The sequence below is a fragment of the Myotis nattereri genome, assembly GCF_964212035.1.
Source record: "Myotis nattereri genome assembly, chromosome: 9".
NCBI lineage: Eukaryota > Metazoa > Chordata > Mammalia > Chiroptera > Vespertilionidae > Myotis > Myotis nattereri.
In genome coordinates, this window is record NC_138084.1 from 65,231,462 (window position 1) to 65,257,162 (window position 25,701).

Here is a 25,701-nt window from a genome sequence, read left to right on the forward strand (position 1 = left end):
GTTTCTGTTTTAACCAGCAAGTTTTGGGTTGGAAGTATTTTCTCTAATTTTTTCCTGAAAACGAAGGCCCTATTTTAGCCTAAGTCACTCCCCTCATATATTATCACAGACAACTAAGTCAGTAGTCAACACTTTTATTCTCCCTATAAATCTTTTTCATCAGATACACAAATTCATTAGGAGCCCTTTCTACCTTCCATCTTACCACAGACAAGGGTTTCCTAATTTTATTTTTGATGTTTCATAAATCAGCTACCCCTTTCACCAGCTTTCAATTATCATCTCCTCAATGTTTTTTTAGCCTTTAGTAGCAGTTTTGGGGTTCTTTCTTCCTTACGTAGGACTGAGGGCCTGGTTGCTATAAGAAAATGCCTTTAAAACTCTGTTGTAAACTTTGTTGTCAGTGGCTACACACTTGGGATCTTTATCCTAGGAACATATTTTATTTGGTAGATTTAATGTTTTCCAAGGCCATTCTTAGGTAACTACTCTTTGACTACTTGGCAAGACTGGAGATGAGAAGTATTTTTGTTTATAGATCTAGAGTTCTGGCTTCTTTACATTTCCTTTACATTCTGCTGGAGAAATGAGTGATTCTCTCTTTTCAGCTCATCTCTCTGTATTTATACTCAGTATACACAGCTGAAAGAAACCTATTGGCACTTTCAGTTTTCTTGCTGAAAATATCCTTAGGCGATTTTAATTTATTCACTGTGTATAATGTGTTGTTCACATCATCTCGGGTGGCAGTGTTGTCAAACTTTCCTACACTGCATAACAGGCCGCCTTTTCTCGGGTCTCCAATGGCAGTTTTCTCACAGTTCCCCCAGCCCTTGTCAGTAGTCAGTCTTCTTGAAGTTCCGGTCAGGATGGCAGAGTAGGTGCTATGCTCTCCTCCCCCACATGACATCAAAGTTGCAACCAAATTATAGAACAGCCAAACCAGATAAGCATCTACAGGCTAGCAGAACAGAAGTCCTATATCTAAGGAAATAAAGAAGAAGCCATGTCGAGACTACAAGGAACATCGAAATGGGCTGGCCCCACACACGCCAGTGGCAGTTGAGAATCTAGTGAGATATCTCAGCCACTGAGGTGCCCCCTCAGAAGCCAGGAGTCCCAGCCCCACCGCAGGCTCCTGAGCCCAAAACACCAGTGTTGGGAAAAAGAACCCAAATAACATCTGAGTATGAAAGTCAGTGGAAATTCCATCTTTTAAGGTGAAACAAAGGCTGCTGGAAACACACATGTCTTCTTAAAGGGCCAGTACACAAACTCACTCACAGGAGCTCACCTTGGGCTCCAGCCTAGGGACAATGGCTGGTTGGGGGTCGGGAGGGGATTAAGAGGGAGGGAGTGTTGCCGGGAGGAGGAGTACACCAGAGTCATACAGGGGGAAGCTGAGGTGTGTGGCTACAGGGTGAGGGCAGGAGGGACAGCTGCCATTGTCCCTGCCCTGAGCCCTCCCCCCACATGGCCAAATCTGAATCTTCATGAACCTAATTAACTCCAAAAGTGACTCCTTGAGAACCTGGGACTTTTACTGAATGGCCTCAGGCCCTCAGCAAAAGTCCCTAGGGCTCTGATTACCTCCCAGCACACCCCTCCAAATGTCCTGCCAGCACACTGGGGATAAGGTTTCAATATATGAATTTTGGGAGGGACACAACTCTCAGTCTATAGCAGAGTCCTTTTGCCTTGGCCACTTAAGTTAATTCTTTGATAAAGGAATGCCCATTTACCTCTCCACTAGGGAAAAGAGAGTCAATGTGCATTAGATTAAATAAGGTACATTATTTCAAGAATCAAGGCACAAACATGCCACCAAAGTCTGGCATCCACTGACGTATTAAATATCACACCCTCTAGTCCTGCTTGGAAAGGAGGACACTGCGGTGACACACATGGCATGCTGTCAGTCACTCAGTGTTCTTCTAGGAAGTTTTGTCACCTAGGAAGTAGTATTAACATTTGTACTTTTAAATTTATTGTATGAGCCCGCCGGTATGGCTCGGTGGTTGAGTGTCGATGCGTTATGGGCTCAAGGCCCAGTAGGGGCGTGCAGGAAGCAGCCAATCAATGATTCTCTTTCATCATTGATGTTTCTATCTTTTTTTTCAACCCTCTCTGAAATCAATAAAAGCATATTTAAAATTTTAAAAATAAATAAATTTGTTGTATGAAAATGTAATTGTAATTGGTCCTGTATATTCTTCCTTTGAACAGCTTTACAATGCTTAATCTTCATTTTAACCAAGATAGTGGACTGATATCATGAATGATCTCTATTCATGACTTGTGCTTATAAAGCTAAATGATCCAGTTTAGATATATAGTCATCTTGCATTCATCAATGAGTCATCAACTCATTTGTCTTCTTTAATCTATATCACCAAACAACACTGTTTCTGCATTTTTTTTAGTACTTAAAAATACATTATTAGAATATGTATTGGAAAGTAAATACCAAGGTCGCATTAATAGGATTTTAGAATCATTTTTACCCATTTTTAGTCTTCAGTGCATTGTTGGATGCACTTAATATTCCAGCAAAGTAGACATAACTGTTTTGTCAAATAATATCTTGTCTATTATTTTCTTCACTGCTAGCAAAGACAAGTCTTCCAGTAATTTATCTAGTATTTTCATCATTAGTAGCAGTTAGTATTTCTATTTCTGATAATATGTCCACTTATTTAAGCACCATTAATATCAGCTACTTTCTTAAAAACATATATTAAAACACACATCATCACTAATGTAAATCTCATACTACACAAGTTTACGAAAGGTTGTAAAAAGAAAAAGAAAATGTATGTTTATTGTTTCCATATTGTAGGATACTTTAAACAAATTATCCTCTGGGAAAAAGAAATACTGTGACCAGGAAAATCTTTTAACTACACAAGTTTTATAATAAGCGTCTCATGCTAACACCCAGTTTTTCATGTTAGAAAATATTTTTAAAATTGTTTCTTAGAGAATTTATATAGAGGAATGGTTTATATGTCTGTTTGTTGGGGGCTGGGGATGCTGGATGGGCCCTATGTGAGCCCCTTGAGAAAGTGAAGTAAACCCTAAATAAGGGAATGTAAATTGCCATATCCAGCAGGTTTTTGAGGACTCATTCAGCATGATTCCACTATTTTTGAGAACATTCAATTTACCTTGTTTGAAGGATACATTTTCCAAACTTTCTCAGAGTGCTTACTCAATCTTGGTGGGGGGGGAAAAAAAGGCTTTAAGAGTAATTCACACTCCCCAGTAGTTCACATATATACATTGCTTCACTTGATGTTCCTCAATTCCTGAGAAAAACAGAGCAGCTGTTATTATCAAAAAAGAAAAGAACTTTCCCGTAGTTTTAGGGCTTGGAAAGGCTAAAGCGAAAGCTAGACCTCATGTCTGATTGTTCTGAGTGCAGAGGTTTGCTATCAGAGAGAAAAGGAGGATGTATGTATCTAAAATAAAGCCAGGTAGTTAGGAAACTTACTACAGCTATGGAAAACATTGATATCTAGTCTGTTGAAGGAGTGAATACTACTTAAAGAAATATTCCTGCTGGCTAAGAATGCAAGTACAGTGCCCTTTAACAGACAACATTTATCAAACACGCGTATGTGCCGGAAACACTACTATAGGCTTTACTTGCATTATCACATTGAATCTGTGCGAGAACCTCTAAGCAGTGGAGTAATTTTCCCAAGTTCAAAATTTAATAAGTGGTAGAGGGGTTCATACAGTTCTTTGTCATTCCAAAACCTTTATGTAACTTTAAGTATCCTTTCCCACTGTCTTTCTCCATAGTCTGTTCCCTTGCCTTCCCCAATTTCTTTGAGAAAGAGGGGAGGTGGGTATTATCGGAACAAAGAAGAAAGGAAAGAAGCCCTCATGCATCCATTAGCTCACCCAGTAACCATCAGCTGCATCGCTACCTAGCCCAGCTCGGGGAATGCCCATGGAGGACTGCCAGGTGGACTCGGGGAGACTTTCAAGAATGCCAAGTGCTAGTTCAGAGACGAGAGTGAAGTACTATTGAAGCACAAATAACTAAGCAGTGTCAGCACTAAGGAAGCCTGGGGAAGGTCTGGAAAAGCTTAACCAAGGAGAATTCTTTTGAGCTGCATCTAAAAGTGTCTTTCTGGGCAAAGGAGAAAGAGCATCTGCAGTAGCAGAGCAGGTGGAGTGATGGAAGGATCCCCAGGCACAGGGAAACTGGAGATGAGTGTTGAGGCAGGTCAGGATTCAGTCTTGGGAGGTGAAATCATGGTTGGAGGGTTCTTCTGTGTTGAAATAAGGAAATTGGACTTTAACCTCAGGGCAGTAAGAGCCAGCAGACACTTTGAATAGCAACGTTCAATGAGCTTTCCATTTTTAGGAAATCTTTAAGCAAGGCGCTTAGTCAAAGTAAAATCCTATGAAGAACTGGACTTGTGAAATGATGACATTCCCTGGATTATTTCAGAGTCATAAATGAAAGTTAGATAATTTAGCAACTGCTCTAAAAGTTACACCATGTGGCCAAGAACAGTAAATGACTTAGCCATGTTGCTGGTCTCACAGAGTGAACATGCAACCTCTTTCATAAAGAACCTCACACACTCATTCAATCAACAGCTATATATTGAGCTCTCACTGTGTGGCATGCATTGTGTTAGATGTACAATTCCTAAAGCCTTGTGTTAATTACTGGTAGGGGACATTTATTTGAAGCAACATAATTTGTTCATAAAGCCAAAGAAAGCAGCAAAGCAAATATAGGATATAAAGCAAGTGTCAAAGAAAACAAGAGAGAGTAGCCCCTGAGAGAGAAAAAGTGAAAATGAGGTTTAAGCTGAAGGAAGCAAGCATCTGCTCTAAGTAACCATTTTATTAACAGTGCACTAAATTGCGAAGGTTCTCTCTCAGGAACTGCATACTGTGGGCTAAGATTAAGTGTAATGGGTTCCCACATGAATTCTTCTCATTACTTCTTTTGAAAGATCAGTAAATCTACTGAAAGGGTAATTTAGGTTTAGTGTTCACAATCCATTCATTTTATTTTTAATTTTCCCCATTTAAAATTATTAAAAAAAATAATAATACAGATATAATTCAAAAGACAAGGGATGGACCCAAAGTGAGACTTCAAGTCCTCAAATAGTGTTGGTATTGATAGGTATACAATAGGTGGTAGACTTTTTTATTCCTGATAGATGGTGATAGAACTTCAGCCAGTGTATAAGGCGTTCCACACTATTAATTGCAGGAACCAAGTGAAAGACAACATAGGAATGATAATATACACCTCTCCCTCCTGAGATTTTTAATGAAGGCTCTTCTTAACCCATTAAGTTTTTATTTCAATATATTTCACCTTAAAAGACAAAGCTTTAGGGACTTTTGTCCAGGACCAAAAAAAAAAAAAAATATTTTGGAAGAAAAGGGTCTGGAAAATAAGACAATTTTTTAATCACAGGAATGTGATTTTACAAAATACTTTTTTTCAAAAATGTGAGCCTCAATAATGACTTACAATAATGACTTTTAAAGCTATTTAACCACCACCAGCATGTGATAGTGAAAAACACTCAAATAAAAAATAACAATAAAGCAAACCGAAAACACCAACCTCAGCCTTTCAGAAGCTCATTTTAGAAAACAATGAAGTCCTTTCTCATTTTCTGGGCCTCTCCTTAGCTTTTCCATTAGACATAAGCCCCATTCTGTGCCCGTGATTTTAAATTTGATTCCTGGTTAATTTAATTGAGTACCCCACCAGGAGAGCTTCTTAGGAATCCAGGAGGGAAAGGAGATTTTCACATCTAAGATGAGCCCATACTACAAAAGTGGCAAATATGTTGAAGCCTATATATACCTTATTAAATGATGCTGATTTGAAACTGAATTATGGCTTATAATGTTTACAGTTTGCTTTGTTGCCCCATAATAGTTAAGAGGTATTAAAGTGTAAAGTTCCTGTTCTGACTTGAAAGAAGTAAGTACTTCCTTAGTCTAGTAGAGATGAGAAAATGAAATTTAAGAGTAACCATTTATCCTAAAGAAATTAGCAGCGTAGGACATTTACTGAACAAATATCACATTCCTTGAAATAATTGTTATGACATTTTAATGCATTCTCACTATGAAGCTTTCCCTTGTAAATGACTAAACCAGATCATGTTTAACAATTATTTCATGAGAGAAAAGTTCAACACCCTTAGAAGTTCCTATAAGACTATTAGAAAGAGATAAGAAAAAAAAAACACCATCAGCAATGAAATACCAGAAAGAAATGGAAACAATAGTATACAGTTAAGTAATTAATTTAGATGCTAAGGAATAAATGCCAAGGATAAAACATACAAAGTATTTCTAGAAACCCCTCTCATTTTCATATAACTCATTGGTCTATTTCAAAATAAATGCAAACAGTTAATCTCTTGAATAATCATCAGAATACTGCCCTCTAAGGACAAATGCATTATTTTTAAGGGTAATTCACCATCCCATCAAAAATTAAAAGATCTCTTATCCAGGGTACTTCTCCATAACATGCTTTAAACATTCTTTCATGTGTTCAAGCTGTTGGAGAGTGTTGAATTCTCTGAATATGTCATTTCAAGCTGCATGCATCTGCTCTCATTCCAGTCAATTGGTTTTTTTTATTGCAACGTGGAAAATGAAAAGTGTATTGGAGTTTTGCTGTGTCATTATCTGGAAAAAAACCAAAAAACTACCTCATGAGTGAGTGATTGTAAATGCCAGATCTTTATATATTCATGGAAGAGGAAAGACGAGATTAGGTAATTAAAAGTTGCACCAGTCTGGAGTGTAGGGAGTATCATCACCGATCCCATGAGCTGATACATCTAACAGATACTCTTCCTGGTACTATGGATCTCCCCAACTGCATTTATTCTTCAGCCATGTTCTAAACATCTTGCTCAAAACAAGAATCGGGTGTTTTGAGCTCCTTTGGCGTTTTGTATCTGCATTGATTAACAAAGACTCAGGTTGACCCTGCTTTTTGATGGTTATGGGGGATTAGTGTTGTGGCAGCCAGGATTCAGTTGTGGGAGGTGAAATCATGGTCATGGGAGGAATACATGGTTTTGGGACCAGCAGTCTTTACCTAAGCATGGTCTCGTTCCCATGGTGTATTTACAAAAAGAATCACTCAATAAAGCCATACAAGATAATCTTTTCACTGTTGTCTTCTCAGAAGTAATTTTCACAAGTTGCCATTCCTTTCAATACTATTTTCTTGCCACAAAAATAGTCCTGTCTCTGAATAGCAAAGAAATAATTTTTGCTCAATGATTATTTTTCTTGTACTTTTAAAGATATGAATTTGTGTGCATATTTAAATATTTCTTAGAGATTATAGCTGCTAAATTATTATATGCAATATTAAATGTTCAAACCCTGTATCAGCAATTGTTGAAAACATAACTTCCATGTGTTCCTTAAACTAGGGCATGTTTGATTTCTGAATTGTTGTCTTATAAATTGTAAGGCCAAAAATGGGCCCTTAGACTAAATATGCAAAGTTCCCCTTAAACCACCTTGAACTAGGCAGATTTGCAACATTTTAAACTGGCACTTCATCCCTCTTTCAGCAAGCATCCTCTGCAGATTTAATGATCAGGAACATCCTTCTGATGCATGCTGGGAGATATGGCTGCAGGGTACAGACCACAGCAGACAGTGTGTCAGATGAGGCAGAACTTCTTGTTAGGGGTGAGTATGCTAATAGTGCAGTCTGAAGACATGATCACCATAAATTATCATACAAAGGAATTTAAATGCATGGACTTTGAGCACATCAGTACTGTGCATTTTACTTTCAATTTTACAATATATGTCATTTTTGCTTAACCTTTTGCCTTTGAAAATATTACATGGAAAACTGCTCCTTAGCAACAGACAAAACCTACAGATCCAGCTTCAGGGTTCAAAACACCTTTAGTAATAAGTGGTCACCAAGTGTTTAATCAACGTAATGCCAAGTAGAAATGGTAAACAGTTGAGCCACAAAGACCCTTGGAATACAGAGATAAAATGTGTTTGTGTCTTTATGTGCTTTTTTCAAATGCAAAGTCAGTGGAGCCTCCAGGCATGTGCTTCCTCCACTAACTTCTAAATTCTGCTTCCCCAAACAGGAAAACTGACGGCATGCCTCATACAGTGGCATTTACAACTGTTAAGTCATAGGGATTTTTTAAAGTCTGAAAATGCCAATACAATTTTCTGTGCAGAAATGACAGTTAAGTGGTTTTTAACGATGAACCAGGCTGCCAAATAGTATGACCCTATAAAGCTACACATTATTTGAATTAAGTAAATAACAGTACCAATTTCTTTCACCACATTATTTCTCAGTATGGAAAATGTAGCTGCTAGCATGCATTCTCTCTCTCTCTTTTTCTTCTTTCTTTCTTCCTTCCTCCCTCCTTCCATCCCTCCCTCTGTCCCTCCTTTCCTCCCTCCCTCCCTCCCTCTCTCCTTCCTTTCTCTCTTCCTTCCTTATTTCCTTCCTTCTTTTCTTTCTTCCTCTCTTTCTTCTTCTTTTCCCCCTTTTAGCTTTTTATTGAGACACAAAGTACCTACAGAAAATTTTACAAATTATAAGTGTACAGCTGTACAGCTCAAAGAGAAATTACCAAGTGAACACACCATGAAACTACCATTCAAGACACAAACTAGAACATACCAGAATCTCACCTTATGCCTCTCCCTTTTGCTCCTAATTACACTTTGTGTGCTATGCGTATTGCATGCTAAGACCCTTTGCATGATCTCTGCAAATCAAAATTTCACAATCCACAGCAGAAACGTATATCTTAGATTATCTTATTTCTTACTCACTTGGAGTGTTTTCCAATTATAATTTTTAAGAATTTATCAATATTATAAAAATCTTGAGCAAAAAATGTAAGGTATATAGTAAGATTCATCATCTCTTTGTTTTAGTTGTATGTTTCATCTAAGGCTTACTGATTGTTGGTAGTGCATCCATCATTTGGTCCAAGTGAAATGTTGATTTGAAGCAAGTGTGTATCTGGGTGCGTAGCAGCTTGTTCATTTTTTTTTGTGTGTGTGTTTGTTTCTGTTCAGAAGGTTGTTTGAACTTTTTACAAGTTTATATCAAGACTGTGTATCTGTATTGCCTATTATAAAGCAACAACCTTTTAAGGGCTCACCCTCACACAATATTCCATTTAGCTAAAATTTTTCCTCTATGCCTTTCGAAGTTACAAGGCTCATGGAACTGCTCACCCCACACTGCAGTCAAATTTCTAGAAAATTGCTTTCTTCTCATGCTACAGTCTGTTTGAGATTATTTGTGTTTATTGTGTAGCACTTGCTCAGTAATTTAGAATGATGCCTCTGAAATCGGAGCTTTCTAAATGAGTCACACAGTTTAGATGCTGATAACGAGAAACTAGGTCTTTTTACAGGGCTGTGAGGGGCACATTTAAGCGGCAAACTAACATTCTGCTTTGTGAGTAAAATTAAACTCAACAGGGTTTAGAACATAATTCAGGTTCAGCTTTTTCGTGTTGTGCTCTTTTAGCCTTTGGCTTTTTGCCTGGGAGATGATAAAAATGCATAAATTTTGGAATTATACTCAAGAGCAATTTCAAACACGTGGCTATTGTCTGAATATTCATGTCACATTCAGCTCAAACTTTCATTTGAAGTGAGTTGGATCAAGTTGCCAATTTCCTCTTCTATATTTTCATTACTTTTCTAAAATTAGTAAAACTAGCTTGCCTCTCTGCTTGCTTGGCCTTAGACAATAAAAACTGGACTAAGGGTTCTGGATCTTCTTTTTATTTTTAAATAAAAATATTGTTGTTGTTTTTAAGTTAAGAATTCCTGGTAATTGAAGGAACTTGGGTGCTTGAATATTGGTGTTTTTAATGTTGGCTTGTGAAATAAAACTCAAAGTACTTTTTACCCTGCCATTTCTTCTCTCCCATTCCTTCATTCGTTGATTTGTAAAACTGAGGCATTCTGAGAGTACAGGCCCCACAGGACCCAAACCGGGCATTCTAGGTGGAGTTTTTCTAATACCGGCTATAATTCCAGCAGCCAAATCCCTAAAGCACTCTTATTCAAGTGTGAGTCACATAAGAATGGGAACAATAAAGGCGATTCTGCCATCCACATTCTTGTACAATACCATCATTGAATTGTTTGAGTAGTCACTTTCCTCAAGGTTGAGAGTGAGGAACATTCTTGCCTAACACAGAATATGTTTTGTAGCCCTGTAGTTCTATTCCAGTAGAGATTTAGGGAGCCAAAAATCTACATTCCTCTCCATTGATGAAGCTACCTTTTTTATCATCTCCTTTTCCATTAGAGATAGTCTATGAAACTCTGTTGTGCATCTCACCAAATCCTGTAATTCTTTCCCTGGCCCAGCAAGCACACCAGATTGGAGCTCAGATGTGCGGCCCTAACACCTCCCCACGGCGTATCTACAATCTGAGTGTTTCTAACTGATATGCTCCCACTTCTTCTCCCATTCACTCCTTCACTGCTATCTCTCCCCCAGATGCTTGTTTCCACTGTTGCTTCTCTTTGCTTGTGAATGTCAGCGCTATTACTCACCACCTCTAGTCCACCATCATACTCCAGAAATTGAATTTTCCCATAAATAATCACCTGAAGCGTAAAATTGCTTGCTCTCATATCTTTTAATATTCAGTGAACCGGCATTATAACAGCACCATGCATAATTTGGAGAACCATAATAGAAGTAATGAATATGTTAAAAGAACTTATTATCCTGGAATATAAAAAGAAATTAAAGCCACACCTGAACATCTGTGCACAGCTTAAGTCACTTATTCGAGTGTGATGGAGCAACAACAGAGAAAATAAGACAAGACTATGCTATAAGGAACCTCTTTAAAGATGGCTAGAACGGCACTATTTTATCCCGGATAAAGGCAATAGACCATTAAGAGATAACCTCACTGAGGGAGATACACAATTTGTAAAGAACTGATACCTCCAAACAATATGAGAAGTGATCAAACACAACATAAAAGTCTCCAGAGAAAGGAGTGTTTGTTTATTTTATTTTACAAAAATGAATGTTAGAAATATGTTTCCCAAAGTGAACATAGGGTAGGAAACTATCATGGTTTAAATAATAAATGTGGTTAGCCAAGCTATGATAACTGGGAACCAGAGCATGAGCTCTGTCAGTTCTGCCCAGAGGCAGAGGAAACATTAAAACTTTTACTTCTCCTTACTTTTTTTTAAAAAAAATTCAAATTACTCTGCTTCTTAATGCAAAACAGTAGGTCAAGGAACCCTTGGAATAGTCAAAGAAGAATCAGTAATCTCTTGGTTCCTTCTGAATGCGCAGCCTATATATCCCGTTTCCCCCAAACTTGGACAATTATCATTTCTTGAATTACAACTTCCAAGTTAAATCAGACATGTATTAAATTGAATTTGAGAAGAAAGGATCCATCTCAGGATGTACCTTTGTTGAGAGACATCTAACTACTTTTAACCATTCCTCCCTCCTCCCACCCATTACTTCGTATTCAACCTGGAGTTCAACCTGTCTTTTCAATTTACTTATTTTAAACTTTCCCTCAATCCAATTTCATTCTTTCCAAGAAAGATTTTTTTCCCTTGAATATTTTACCTTTAATCTCTCCCAATTCACTGAGTTACTCTTCACAGCAGAACTAAAACTATTAAAGTTTGAATGTTTTGTCAATGAAAGAAGTCAAAGGTGTTTGTTGACTGTTCGTTAGGCACCTACTCTGTACCAAGCACCGAGCTTAGCACTAGAAATGAAAAGAGGAACAGACCACGGTCTCAGCCCTCCTTGTGGCTCTATATCCACTAGTCACTGGTGTGAGAGACACCTTGGGAAAAGGGGTGAGAAACACCAAAAGTTAAGCTCCTAGATAACTTTGTCTTGCGGCGGAAATAATGAAATATAAGAAAAACATAAGCATAGCTACAGGGCCAGCTACATAATTTGTGAGGCCTGATGCAAAATGAAAATGCAGAGCCCTCCTTCAAAACTTGATAAGAATTTCAAGGCGGTGACAGCAGAGCATCAATCCAAGTATGGGGACTTTCTCCCGCCGTGCCCTCTACCAGCCCTGCATCACTATTAAATTGTGTATTAATATCCAAGAATGAAAGGATGTTAGTAAAGGGAAGGGATCAATAAGAGCAAAGTTGTCTAAATCTCAGTTTACTCATCTATAAAATTAGCATATCAGAGCCTCCTCCAAGATTTTGCCAACTTTTTACATAAAGGATCTTTTTTATTATTCTACCCCATGATCCCTATGTTTTGAAAGGTCTTTTTTTTTTTTTTTATTGTGCTGAACAATTCTATTTCAATTCTCACCAAAACCTCTTATCATCGTGAGGTAGCTGGTGTTACCAAACTAGATAATTTAATTCCAGCCAACAGCAAAGAGGCTTTACATTTCAGCTAGTTGTGAAATATTTATGTTTTGTTTTGTTTGCAAATAGCTGAAAACAACCTAAAGATACCAATTACCACCTGATGGAAACCACTTTAGAACCTTTGATTAAATACACTCCAGATTGTAAGCTGTAATTTTTAGTAATTTTCACTAGCAAGAGAGGAAGGAGAAAATTTTGAGAATTCTCTGCCTTTTGCCCTTGAAGGACGCAAGTACTGTCACTTTCCCAAACAAGTAGAAAGGGAAACTCAAGCTTATTAGAAACCTTGAACATATTTCTAACATGCGTTGATTTGAGAGTGAAAGCAGTATGAATGTGTCCATCTTTACATCTCTCACAGCACTAGTCTTGTGACTCATGTAGATTCCAAATTAATGTAAATACATCTTTAGCATCTCACCACTTCAGAGCGTTTCCAACCTTTAAAATACACAAATATATAAGACAAGTATCTTTTGGAAGATAGATTTTTGCCTAGTTTTTCTTTCCCACCTTTGATCTAATATGCACTAACTTTATACTTGAGAGTTTGCACAACCTTCATATGATGAAGTAATGTCCTGAACTCAGTCTCTAGTGAAAAAGGATCCATAGTCACAAAACGTAAAGCTGGATTTGCCAGTATGCTGTTATTTAGGGATCAGTGGAGAATGACAAATGTTTTCAGTGTAATTTTAATCTTAGTTAATATTAATAGTAAGTGAATTTGCAAAACAATCTATGCTTTGGAGCAGAATAACAGTTTTTTAGTTAATACATCTGTTTTTATAATACTTAAATAAAAACACACACTAAAATGCAGATACAAAATATCCTCCCTCTTAAAGAAAATCAAATCTTATTTAAACAATGTCTTACTGGACTCCCTGGCATCATTATAGAAATTTTAGGTAACCAATATCACTAGTATTAGATAAAATTATTTAAATTAACTTATACCAATCACTTGCTTTTCTAGCTTATAATTCATGTAGGTTAATTCAATTGGCACCTATACAATTTATTTTAGGCACTAAATAGCAGTTTCTTTTATCTTATGCTTCTCATATAGTTGCTTGCTAACCTATGGAACTTTCTTACAACTGACTAAAAAGTATTGGTTTTTGATCAGTCATGAGTTTATGTGTGAATGAATTCTCTGCACCACATTTAGTTTGGCTCCTTGAATGACAGTTGACTGAAGCTACCAGACTGGCTGAAATGATTGGAGAGGACAGATAGATGGCAGGTAGAGGTGCAAGTAAAAAACAAAATGATGTTGTTGTGTACAGACAACCAATTGATGGAGACGAAGTTTCTTGTGTTTCCTTTGCTCAACAACTGCTAGAAGCTATCTTCTCTTTTAGACACAAATATTTCAGTTAACTGACTTTGGTATTTTGGGTTCTTTGATGTGAGCATTTTGCTATTTTTAAACAAAGACTCTGACCTCACTCTTACATTATGAGAAAAATTCTAGTCAACTGGGTTTTATATATCATACATATTTTTTAGTCACAAATTGTAAGGTGATCACCTTTAACTATGTACTGTTTCACACAGACTTACCCTAGTTTTCTTATGTGTCCATCCTCATATAAAAGTCACATTTACTACTTCTTCACATTTATGTAAATTTGTTGAGACAAGGTCTTCGTGTGTGTGGTTTTGTTTTAAAAGCTGATCTAATCATTGTTCATTAATTGCCTACTCTTCGGTAGGTGAGGACAGGTCCAGTGTGCAAGAGGAAGGCGTGGTGAGATAGGATTGGGAATAAGTGCCTTCTGATGCCATGGAAAAGTGCTTAACTTTTGTGCTAGAAGTTATGTGTATTCATCAAAGGGCCAAAGCAGGAAAGGGACATGATTAGATCATTCTTAAAACCGTAGAGGGTGTTTCAGTGGAGAGTGAAGCACAGTGGCCTGCTAGTAGACCGATTTGCAGGGTTTTGCAGTAATCCTAGCAAGTAATAAGAAGGTTTTGAAAAAAGGCAATGATAATGGAGATTGATATGAGTGTACATAAAAAAATAGGAGGAAGGAGAATCTACAGAACTTGGCTACGAAAAATGAGAAATAGGGGGCATAGATGAATGCCAGTTGTAATGCTCAATTGTGTGTACAATGGGAATGAGATCATGAATTTTGGTTAGACCTTGGAATGCCAGAGTAATTATTAATGAGGCCCCTTTACTTTCCAAATAGTCCTGGTTTAGATGATAAATTATGTGGACTAAAGGAACAGCATTTATTTAAGATAGGGCTCTCCAGAGAGAAATATCAAATAAACAAATACATATGGCTATGGAGCTCAGGAGAGAAACATTGAAATTGAGATGTGGATTTGAGCATGATCAGATAGAAATGAAATGACAGAGATAGTATGTGAAGAATGAGATGGGGAAAGGGCTCAGGATGGAACTTCCAGAAACACTAAAGTTGGAAAGGAGGAGGAAGCTACAAAGGAGATTAGAAAATACCTGCCAGAAAGAGATAGAGTGATAATGAGAGAGAGAGAGAGAGAGAGAGAGAGAGAGAGAGAGAGAGAGAGAGAAATTAGGAGGAAAGCCAAGGAAATCAAGTAATAAGGACAAATAAAAAAGAGAATTTCAGAAAGGAGCAAATAGGCAACAGTGTCAAATACAAGTAAAATGAGAACCAATATATACTATTGGATTGAGTACCTTGACAGCAATTGATGATCTTGACAAGGACAAATTCAGTGGAATGATGGATATAATAACAAATTACTGTAGGTGGAGGAAGGCAAGCAATCATGTATGACAGGTGGTGCAGTAGCTTAAGAAAAGCATGGGCTTTGAAGGTAGATAAACTATTTCACATCTCCACAAGCTCTTACTAGTTATGTGACTTTGGGCAGGTTGTTTAACTTGAACCTTTCTCGCTTTCATTCATTCCATTCAATATTTATTCACCAAAGATTTATAGAGCACATAATATCTGACAGGAACTGTGCTAAGAACTAGCTAACCATGAAAAACTTATGTCCTTGACATGGGCATACCTTTTTTAAAAATATAATACCAGGAGTGCTGTTACAGACATATGAGCAGCACATTTTGCTTTCTGATCGTAAGCTCCATTAACAATAATAAAAACATTTAATTTCTTTCTGCATGCCAAGCACTGTGTTAAAGGCTTCATATGAATGATTTCACTTTGTCCATTTAGCATATCACATGAAAACAATATGAAAGGAGTACTATTTTTAGTTACAACATGAAGATAAGTAATCCAAGGCTCAGGAGGTTTAGGAACTGTCAAATGTCACCCTAGTAAGTGCAAGAAGTGAATAGAGTCTAGGCAAATTGATTTCAAAATGAGCATTTTAAATTAATGTACTGCCTTCCATCAGTTGTCAAATTGTTCCCATTTTATTCATTATTGTATCTCCAGAACCTATTGAGTTCCTGACCTGATATAGTTCCTTACAACTGCTAATAAATACTGTGAGAGCGGGGAGGGAAGACAGAGAAACAAAGGAAAGGAGAGGGAAGACAAAGAGAAAGGAAGGAAGGGGTGGAGGGAAGGAGTGAATGACAAAGGAAGAATCTTATAAGAAACAAGGGAGTCAAGCCAGCATGGCTCACTGGTTGAGCATCAATCTATGAACCAGGAGGTCACCATTCAGTTCCTGGTCAGGGCACATGCCCGGATTGTGGTCTTAATTCCTAGTGGAGGGCATGCAGGAGGCAGCCAATTGATGATTCTTTCTCATAATTGATATTTCTATCTCTCTCTCCCTCTTCCTTCCTCTCTGAAATCAATAGAATATATATTTTAAAGAAGGAACAAGGGAATGGAGTGATAAGGACAACCTAGGAGTTAGACAGTTTTATCAAGGAGATGATATATGGGCTGGATTGAAGAACATGTAATCATTTGCTAAGCCACGTAAGAGAACAGAAGATACTCTACATCAGCTTGCAAATGCAGCACTCTTTCACTCCCATCAGCCTCTAAGGATAGGCTTCATGTTCTGTAATCTTTCAAAGTCCCTAATCTTTGACCCCATGACCAAGAGACTCAACATTATTGATCACCACTTTCTATCTTATACCTTGTCCTAAATGACCACTAACCTTACTGCCAACTCTGAACTTCTTCTGACCCCTGTGTTTTGCCAATTATATAAAATATCAAAGTCTAATGTCTACTTTCTCAGAAGATCTTGTGGCACTTTTTATCCAGACAATAGGTTTTGATCTAAAGGAATCACCCTGAACAAAATGCCGCCAGGAATATTAAGCATCAGCAAATAATAGACCTCTTCCTCCATGATCTCTGCTCTTTCTCTCATTTTAAACTTTTCTTCCAATTGCTACAATTATGAGACAAGGACAAAACTCCTAATTGCTTTAAAAATTGAATCACCTTCTTTCCATTTGCTCCTGCTGTTCTTTCACATCTTTGATAATTTGTTGTTTCTTATCTGCTTATGGGTGAATTATGCCAAGAGTCATGAAAGCAAAACAATAACAAAAACAAACCAAAAAAAAGGTCTTTGATGTTCAGAAGGATGTCCTTAAACTCACCAATATTGCTTAGGCAGAATATTGAAAATGCACTTTGTCTGTTCATTTGTTTGTTTGAATTGTTTGGAAAAATCACCTTCCTTGTTCACTTTTCTTATGTTTTATATAGACACAGCCGAAACCAACCACCAATCCTTTCTAAAACCTGACCTTTTAAAAAAATCCTGAATACATTCTGTTTTCTGTGACTGCTACCTAGATTGTTTTAGCGTGTCTTTTAGTAATTTATTTTTGTGTGGAGCCTAGAATACAGCCTTGTAGAGTTCATATGTACTACATGGCCCTTCTTTGATAACCCAAATGAAGTCACAAAGAACCCAAGTTCTAAGCAAAAGTTTTGCTGAAAGTCAACCCAATGATTGATCACATCTTCAAGGAAGATGATGGAAAATTGGTAAGTTCACTTTAGTCTCTATCCCAAAATCTTGTTTCATTTCAACCTATATTCCAAAATACTCAATTCTTAATTATTTTCTTGCTTTTGTGTAACGCCAAACAACATGTATCCTGTTGTCTGACTGATTCTTCATCGAACAACACAAAATCCATGCAGACTGAACAGTGAGAGAACTAGCATTGATTGGAAGAAACTTTACTGACTTTTATGGCAGATTGAATTTTGTCCTCCCAAACACCTGGCAAAGGTAATGTCTCCGTTTCACTAAGTACTCCTTAATTTAGAATTACAAAGGCAATTAGCTCTCTAATGAGTTGGAGCATCTGGGGTGAAAGAGTAGGGAAAATACTGAATACCAGATGATGTCTGTTAATGCCAAGAAAAGAAGAAAAAGTGACTTATTCTTGTTGGAAAAAAAAAAAAACTCTCAGATTGATGATTTAAATCTCTTTTTTTTCTCCAAAAAAGTAAAGTATATAGAACTTATCGCATGGTATATATAGTGAAAATCTAATTTGACCCATTAAATGTAAAGATTGGCAATCGTGAGCACATGGGTCTCTACCCTATGTTATTGATTGAATATATCAGTAGATTTTACATTTGGAAACTTGTGAATCATTGCTGAGGTCACTAAAAAGTAAAGTAAGGGTGAATGGGAAAAAATAGTTCTTCGCTTTATAAAAACAGTTTATTAAAAATAGAAAATATCCTGTACAAGATTCACAGTAGGCAAGCATTGAAAAGCTGAGCTATAAAAGTGACAGCTGCAAGGTTATTTATTACACTGAGAAAATTAAAATAACATGAAAAATATTGTGAAAGGTCGGCTGTGTTAGTGCTGCACATGGAAAAGGAAGGTCTTTGGGAACCAGAGCTCTTAGCATCAGAACTAGATTATAGCTGGTGCTCAGTAAATGTTAGTTTAATCTCAAGCCCAATTTAAAAATCACACACATTGTTAAAATGGCTGCGATAGTAACCATTTCACCCAGTCCATACAGGGTAGCATTATAAAGATAACCGAGGCTGGAATTTGAATCTCACGCTGAAACCAGCTGAATAACCATAGGCAAGTCATATTACCTCATCTGGATACTTCGTTTTTTAAATGGGGATAAAAATATGTAATTTGCAGATTGAATAAGAGAATGAAAGGAGATTTCAAATGGAAGAAGAGTTCTCAGTAAATGGTAAATATTGTTGTTGATACTCTTAAGTAGAAGAAGGCTTTTTTGTTTCCCTGATCTTTCAGATTAAGGAGATGAATCAGTGTTCTTCATGGTATGTAAGGGCAGGAAAATGGTCTACATTTATTCAGAAGGTGATTGTATCTTATTATTCACTGACTAAAATAGTCAATAATTTTCTGATTATTTTGTTCATCTTGTTCAATTACAATTTGACAATACATTCTAAAATCATTGGGAGCATTATGTCTGCCTCTCCTTTCTCAGGGTCAGAGTGGCCTGTTGATAGGCATCATTGTGTTCCCCACTAGTGTGCCGTCATCAGGATAAATAAATTATGAAACCACTATCACGGCCATCTCAGTATAGTCAGTTAACTGAGCCAATGAAATCTTGCATCACTTTCCTGAAGCAGATTGCTTATAATAGCATGTATTTATATGCACTGAGCATTCCATCGTAAAGGCATCTGTCCTTGAGCAAGAACTAACTTAGTGTGCAAGGGAATTTCCCATATGTGACATAACACTGAAGAGCTTCAAGTTCACCAAAAGGATAAGACTGAGTAAAAAGGGTTAATTACACAATTTATATTTTATTCTAGAAAAGATGTGTAGATGAGGCTATAATAGAGAAGTCAGAGTCCTAAGAGTACTGCTTTCATATCCATGATAGTCATCACTAACTACATGTCTAATAGTCACCAGCTTAATATCACATGAAAAACAAATATATATTTAGTTGACTTACATCATAATATTCATTATTTTTAACACATAAATATGCATTCAATGAATGTTTACATAGGACTTTGCCATACCTGTAATAGGTCAGGCAAAAATTAAAGAGTAGAAAGGCTTTAAGAACTCACCAAGGACCCAAAAGGATTTGAAAGTACTTGTGAAATAAATATTTTGATTTTTTAATTGAAACTAAATAGTATGAATGGTTTTCAAGTTCCTCTAGAATTATGTCTTAGATTTTAAAACGTTCTAGGTCAAAAGTATAAAATTTCAAGCGAAGGGAATTTTTTATAAATCACACAAGTTAATTATATCAAAACGCCAGCTTTCTTCTTTGTCAGCCTTCTGATTTGGTTAATTTAAGTGTTTATTAATCACAGAAAACTGAGGCATGAAACAAGTCTGTTTGAATTACATGTTTTGTTCAGGAGGTTATTGGTTCATATAACTGCTTCTTTTGTGCCAACTCAAGAAATACAACTGTTATTAGTAAACTTCATTTGAAATACTTAATCACTGTTTCAAAGACTTTTTATCACCTGATCTATATGTACCAGTACCTCAAAGCTCACATATTTGTCTTACAATCTCAGCTCACTGAATGTTAAGTCAACCTAATAAGCAGCATCGATCATAACCCAATGAATGAGATAGTCTGCATTACAGACGCTCTCCCTGTAATCCATCCATTATATGGAGCATCTGTTACAAATTATCCAACCTCCAGGACTGCTCATTTAAGTGCTTTTTCAAGAGCCTACTGTCTTCATTTCTCCAAATGAGTTAGATGGTGGCATCGGGATTGTACCAAGTTCACTGTCACCATGTGACAGCAGTCATCTGTCAGTCTGTGCGAAGCTGTAATGGTACATTGCATAATGGTAAATGTTTTACAGTTGTAAAGCCAAAATCCTCAGAGTATAAGCCAGCAGCCATTAAGAAAACACTAAGACAGTTATTTTTCTATTATATCTCAGCTACTGGCCAAAACGTTAAGCACGTTGTAATACTCATTTTTTAAGTCCTTAGGGGACTATTGACTTGCTCTGTTACTTAATACATGAAATTAATGACCCCAGATCATGTTTGTCAATTTCTGTTCATTTCTATCACTATAAAACATGTCCTTAGTCTCAAATAGATATCTTGTAGAACATGTTGTTGGTATCAAGGAAATTCATAAAAGAAAACCTAATTAAATGAAAATAAGTGCAAATTTATACCTCAGAAAAGACATATTAAAGAAACTTTCCTACTTACAGTTTTAGTCCATAGTAGAGTGTACCCATCTTAAAGAGAATAGCTGTATAAATATGTTGGCCTAATGTGTCATTGGAAATACTAATGACAAATTCACTTCATGGTGTATTTGGGAAAAGAAGTCACAGAGATATGTATAAATTATTCATAAATGAACAGTGAGACTGAACAAATTTAAAAGTCCATGTAGTCATTATTTTCTTGATCTTAATTTGCATTGCAGAATTGTTATTAGTCATACACAATAAACCCAATATTAGATTTATAGAAAGCTTTGTAGAAATATGGTACCTTTCATATTTTAGGACACCATATGGCATTTTCCTACAGGATTTCTTTAACTCATCTGTTTTTAGAATTTTTGTAATACTAGCTTGATAAATTAATTTCAGGATAGCATCTGGGTTGGTTGACTTTTTAAATAAACAAGCTGATTATTTTAAATTATTCTTGCCAGTTTGTACACTATACCCTCAAATATCTATTTTCCATTTCAGAAAGATTACCTTCGATGGATGGACAGTACTACTTTCATATTGGGATACATATGGAATGTACAACTTCAACTCATTTTGTAATATTACATTAAATATTTATGCCTATTAAACTACCTTGAATCTTTGGTTAATTTATCTTTCACCTGAAGTCTGTGATAATTGATTAGAAGTGTTTATATTTTCCTAAAGAAAATAACATAAGGATTTTTTAAATAAACATCTTAAACACAGTGATGTAATTGGTAATTAAATACTTCAGCCAAAAATGGCACAAGTCATTTTAGTTCACAACTCACTGGTCTGGTCACATTACACCATCTAACCCAAAGGAATCAGAGTTCCAATGAAAACTACATATTCACAGATTATAACTACCACTGGGGTGGGGAAGAGGTGGTATGGTTTTTGGTTTTGCTTATTACAGAAGTAGAAGATCGTGATACTCCCAATAAGATTCAAAAGACTGATTTGCAAAGCATCCTCTGAAACTACTGCTGTCATTGAAACTACACTGACAACATCTATCAACCAACAATAGTACAATAAAACAACATTGGAATAGTGATTTACTCAATCACCACAATTTACCTTTGCTACCAAAACCTTATTGCAATGAAAAATACCCATACATTTTTAAATTCAAATAGATTTTCCCCAAAATCTTCCTACAGCCCCTGAGGGTTTCCATCACACTTTTGCTTTATGGTTTTTAAATAGCTTCTTTCCTTTGACTTTCTCATAGTCATCCAATGGCTTCCCATCACATCCACAATAAAATCACAATGTATTACCATTGCTTTCAAATCCCTATATTATCTGGCACCTATTGACCTTTCCAATAGTATCACCCTCTGTGGTCTTCCTTCACTTTGTTTCAACCACACCAGAATCCACAAATATGCCAAACACTTAGGAATTTTTTAATTGATGTTTTAGGCATAATATTTATTTGGCTGGATGGCCCCTTCTTATTTACTTCTCAGTTCTCTAATGTTTCCTGCCTCTCCTCCACCAATTTTCACCACACTTTATTTTCTTTATTGCATTTACTACTATCTGAAATTATCTCATTCATTGGCTGTCTTCTTTCTAGAAAGTAAAACTCATAAGGACAGGTACCTTCCTTATCCTGTTTGCTGCCTATCCCAGAGTCTTGCACACAGTAGCTATTTCCTCAATATTGTTGAAGAAATTTAAATGTATGAATGAATGAATATATAATTCTTTTCCACAAAAAGAGTAATTATATTTTTATAAATCAAGTAAATGGGAAGATTGGGTAGCAATTGAATAAATAATAATCATAGACAGTTAATGTTAAATATATTGCCACGTGATAAAACATGTAAATAAGATAGAGAGCAGGCACAGTGAAGTATGAGGGGAAACTATTTGGGGATGGTGTGGTGGGAAAGGGATTTCAGAAGTTTCCTACAGCTGCAATCACAAAACAATTCTTTGTAGCATGGGCATTTCTGTCTCTATCAGTGTCCATGTTACATGCCATTGAGTGGGTTCTAGCTCCTGGCAACCCTATGAATGAGTGATGTCCACAATGTGCTGTCCTCAACAGCCCCACTCAGCTCCTAAAGACTCATCCCTATGGCTTTTATGGAGTCAATCCATCTTATATGTGGTCCTCTTCTCTTTTTTTTGTTGCCTTCTTTCCCCCCAGCATTACTATCTTTTCCAAAGAACCCTGTCTTCCCAGGATGTGCCCAGAGTGGGGCAGCTTCAGTTTTGTCATTTTTAGCTCTGTCAATGATTCAAGCTTAATTTGCTCTAGGACTCACTTGCTCACCTTCTGTCAGTCCAGGGTATCTGTAGGGCTCTCCTTCAATACCATATTTCAAATGAATCAATTTTTTCCTGTCAACCTTCTTCACTTTCTAACTTTTTCATTTGTATATAGTCATTGGGAATGCAAGGGCGTAAATGATCTTAGCCTTGGTCTTTAATGACGTATCTTTGCTCTTGATGCTCTTTCCAATTCTTCCATTGCTTCCCTTCCAATTCTCAGCCTTCTCTGGATTTCTTGGCTGCAGTCTCAATTTGAATTGATGACTGAACCAAGGTAAGCAAAATCTTTAACAATTTCAGTGTCTTCTTTGTCAATGCTAAAGTTGTCCATTTCTTCTGTAGTAGAAGGGGTAAGTGGCCAAGATAGTTCAAGCTACAAGAGCTGAACCTGTCAAAATCCTAACAAGAATATGTCAACAAATATGGAAAACAAATCAATGGCCTATAGACTGTAAATGTTCAAAAAACTTTCATTAAAGGAAATGCCAAGGAGTGCAGTAGGACCATATCTGTAATTCCACACTCATATAAAGTGGTGCAGAAATACCAAGCTGTATTCAAGCTGTATTCCGAAAAAGAAGAAGCACTTGAAATCTAATTGTGAGCATTCTTTGGCTACTGGAGAGCTCCAAAGAATTTCAGAAGAAAGTTAGCTATGTTTTATAAACTACAGTAAAGCCTTTAACTGCATCAATCATGAAAAGCTATGGGTTGTTATAAAAAAAAAAAACAGGCTTGTTTGTCTTGATGGCTAGCATATTGTGGACAAGAAGCTACTGTCAGGACATAATATGGAGACAGAATGGTTTCCTATAGGCAAAGGTGTCGGACAAGGGTCCATTTTGTCTCCCTATTTGTTTAATCTCTATGCAGAACATATACTAAAAACTGAGATAGATTCAGAGGAAGGAGGAGTGAAATCAGTGAAGAAATATCAATAACTTAAGATAATGCAGATGGAATAATCTTACTGGCAGAAAGTAGTAATGATTTGAAACAACTTCTGGTGAAAGAATAAAAAAACAGAAAAAAGTACTTAAGCATGACTGCATTTGAACATCAAAACAAAAATTGTGACTACAGAAGAAATACAGAACTTTAACAAGACAATGCTCTACAAGTCTCAGCATGTTTTCATGACTCCATCTCACCTTCTACTCCACTCTATACTTTGCAGCATACACACATACACACACACACACACAGTTGTTCTCATAAGAAGTGTTGACCTAAATATTAAAAAGTAAATGCAAGTAGCAAAGATGATTCATATATGCTGGATTCTGGCTACATGGAGTATAAGAAACTAAAGAATAGGCTTATGCATCCAATAAGATTTTGGGTGTGCTTACTGGGCCAAAGATTTTAGGTTGAATAGAGGAGTTTTTGAACTATCAATTGCTCTATTTGCAACTGTAGAGGTCCTAACTTATGTTCTGGAAGCTCTGCCATGTGTATTTCAATCTATAATTGAAGAGATTAAATCTTTGACAACAGCTTTAATCTCCTACAATAGGTGTCTTCTCACATATATTTAGTCCTCTCCTGAGTTTAACATGGATTTCACTTAACTTATACACTCACCAGCTATACCTAATTTAATCCCTACCTGAAATCCATGACTTCCTTGATACCTATCATGCCGTCTTGTGAACTCAGTCAACTATGTTGCAAGCATAGAGCATAAAGAATCTAATGGAACTGTGTAGACTCAGCCCCTATAAAATTATGTTTTTCACTTCATATAAGCTCTCAGTGTTGTTCAGCAATATTACTGTTTTATGATTATTGATTCCCTATAACATTGCTCTCAATAACTATTCCTGACACTTTCAACTCTCTTCAAAATAGAATCTTCCCATCTCTGCACTTCAGTGTTATCACCAGAATTTATTTTAATTTTGAGATCCTCCTCCAGATTATTCCTTTATTCTACTATTCCAATTTATCCAAGAACGAAATTCTGCAGTAATTGTAGGTCCTAAATCATTTAGCTCAGTGATTCAAGTCGAATAATGGTTTGTTTTGACTCTTAACTCTTCCTATATAATATCAAATGTATTGATCCATCTCCCATTTAATAATATTATAGGCTCTCTACTTCCTTCATAACAAAGTTCACACTTATTGTCCTGTTGTTCAAGGCCTTCCCTCAACCTACTTTTCCCAACCTTTATAGATTGCTGCTACTCTAACCAAACATACTCTACCTGCCTTCCCTCCTTCCCTCTCTTCTAAATTGCCTTGATATTGCCAGTCTTTTGTATATTTACTTATCCCCTTTTGCCACACACACACACACACACACACACACACATACACACACACACACACGTCACCTATTCCATCTTTAAACACCAGCCTAGAGAAACTTTTTTATTGGAATCTTAATTGAAAAACCCATCTTTCCAAACACAGTATCTGAAAACTTTCTGTGTCCCAGAGGTACTAAGTGAACTTCTAAGTTACTTTACTGGAAAGTGGCAAGGCCTGCATGAAACTGAGTTCTGGTATCTAGTCAGCTTTCATCATTCAATGCTGTCACATGGTAGTTTCTCCAACCCTTTCAGGCCTCTTTTTTTAATTGATGTAGCAATATGAAACACACAGAATGTTTAATTACGAGTTTTTGTTAATTTTGGTCTAAATTTTTTTCTCTAATTTTCAATAATTTGTTGAACATTATTGTCATAAAAATATTGATTATAATAGTACATCTTTAATAAGTCCCAAATTTCTATCCAAAATGATTATTCCATTATCCTATAGGTAAATTATTAAATCATTTTAATAATTTTATTGCATTATGTGTTTACCT

The 25,701-nt window shown here is 36.3% G+C and overlaps 1 protein-coding gene across 1 annotated transcript in view; it reads left to right on the forward strand.

Moving 5' to 3' along the window:
• Nucleotides 1-25,701, forward strand: part of CNTN5 (contactin 5) — a 1,066,495-nt gene that overhangs the window by 953,265 nt on the left and 87,529 nt on the right. The window contains exon 16 of the mRNA XM_081099170.1: nt 7,602-7,722. Coding sequence (XP_080955296.1) covers nt 7,602-7,722 — 121 coding nt within the window. The remainder of the gene's footprint in view (nt 1-7,601; nt 7,723-25,701) is intronic.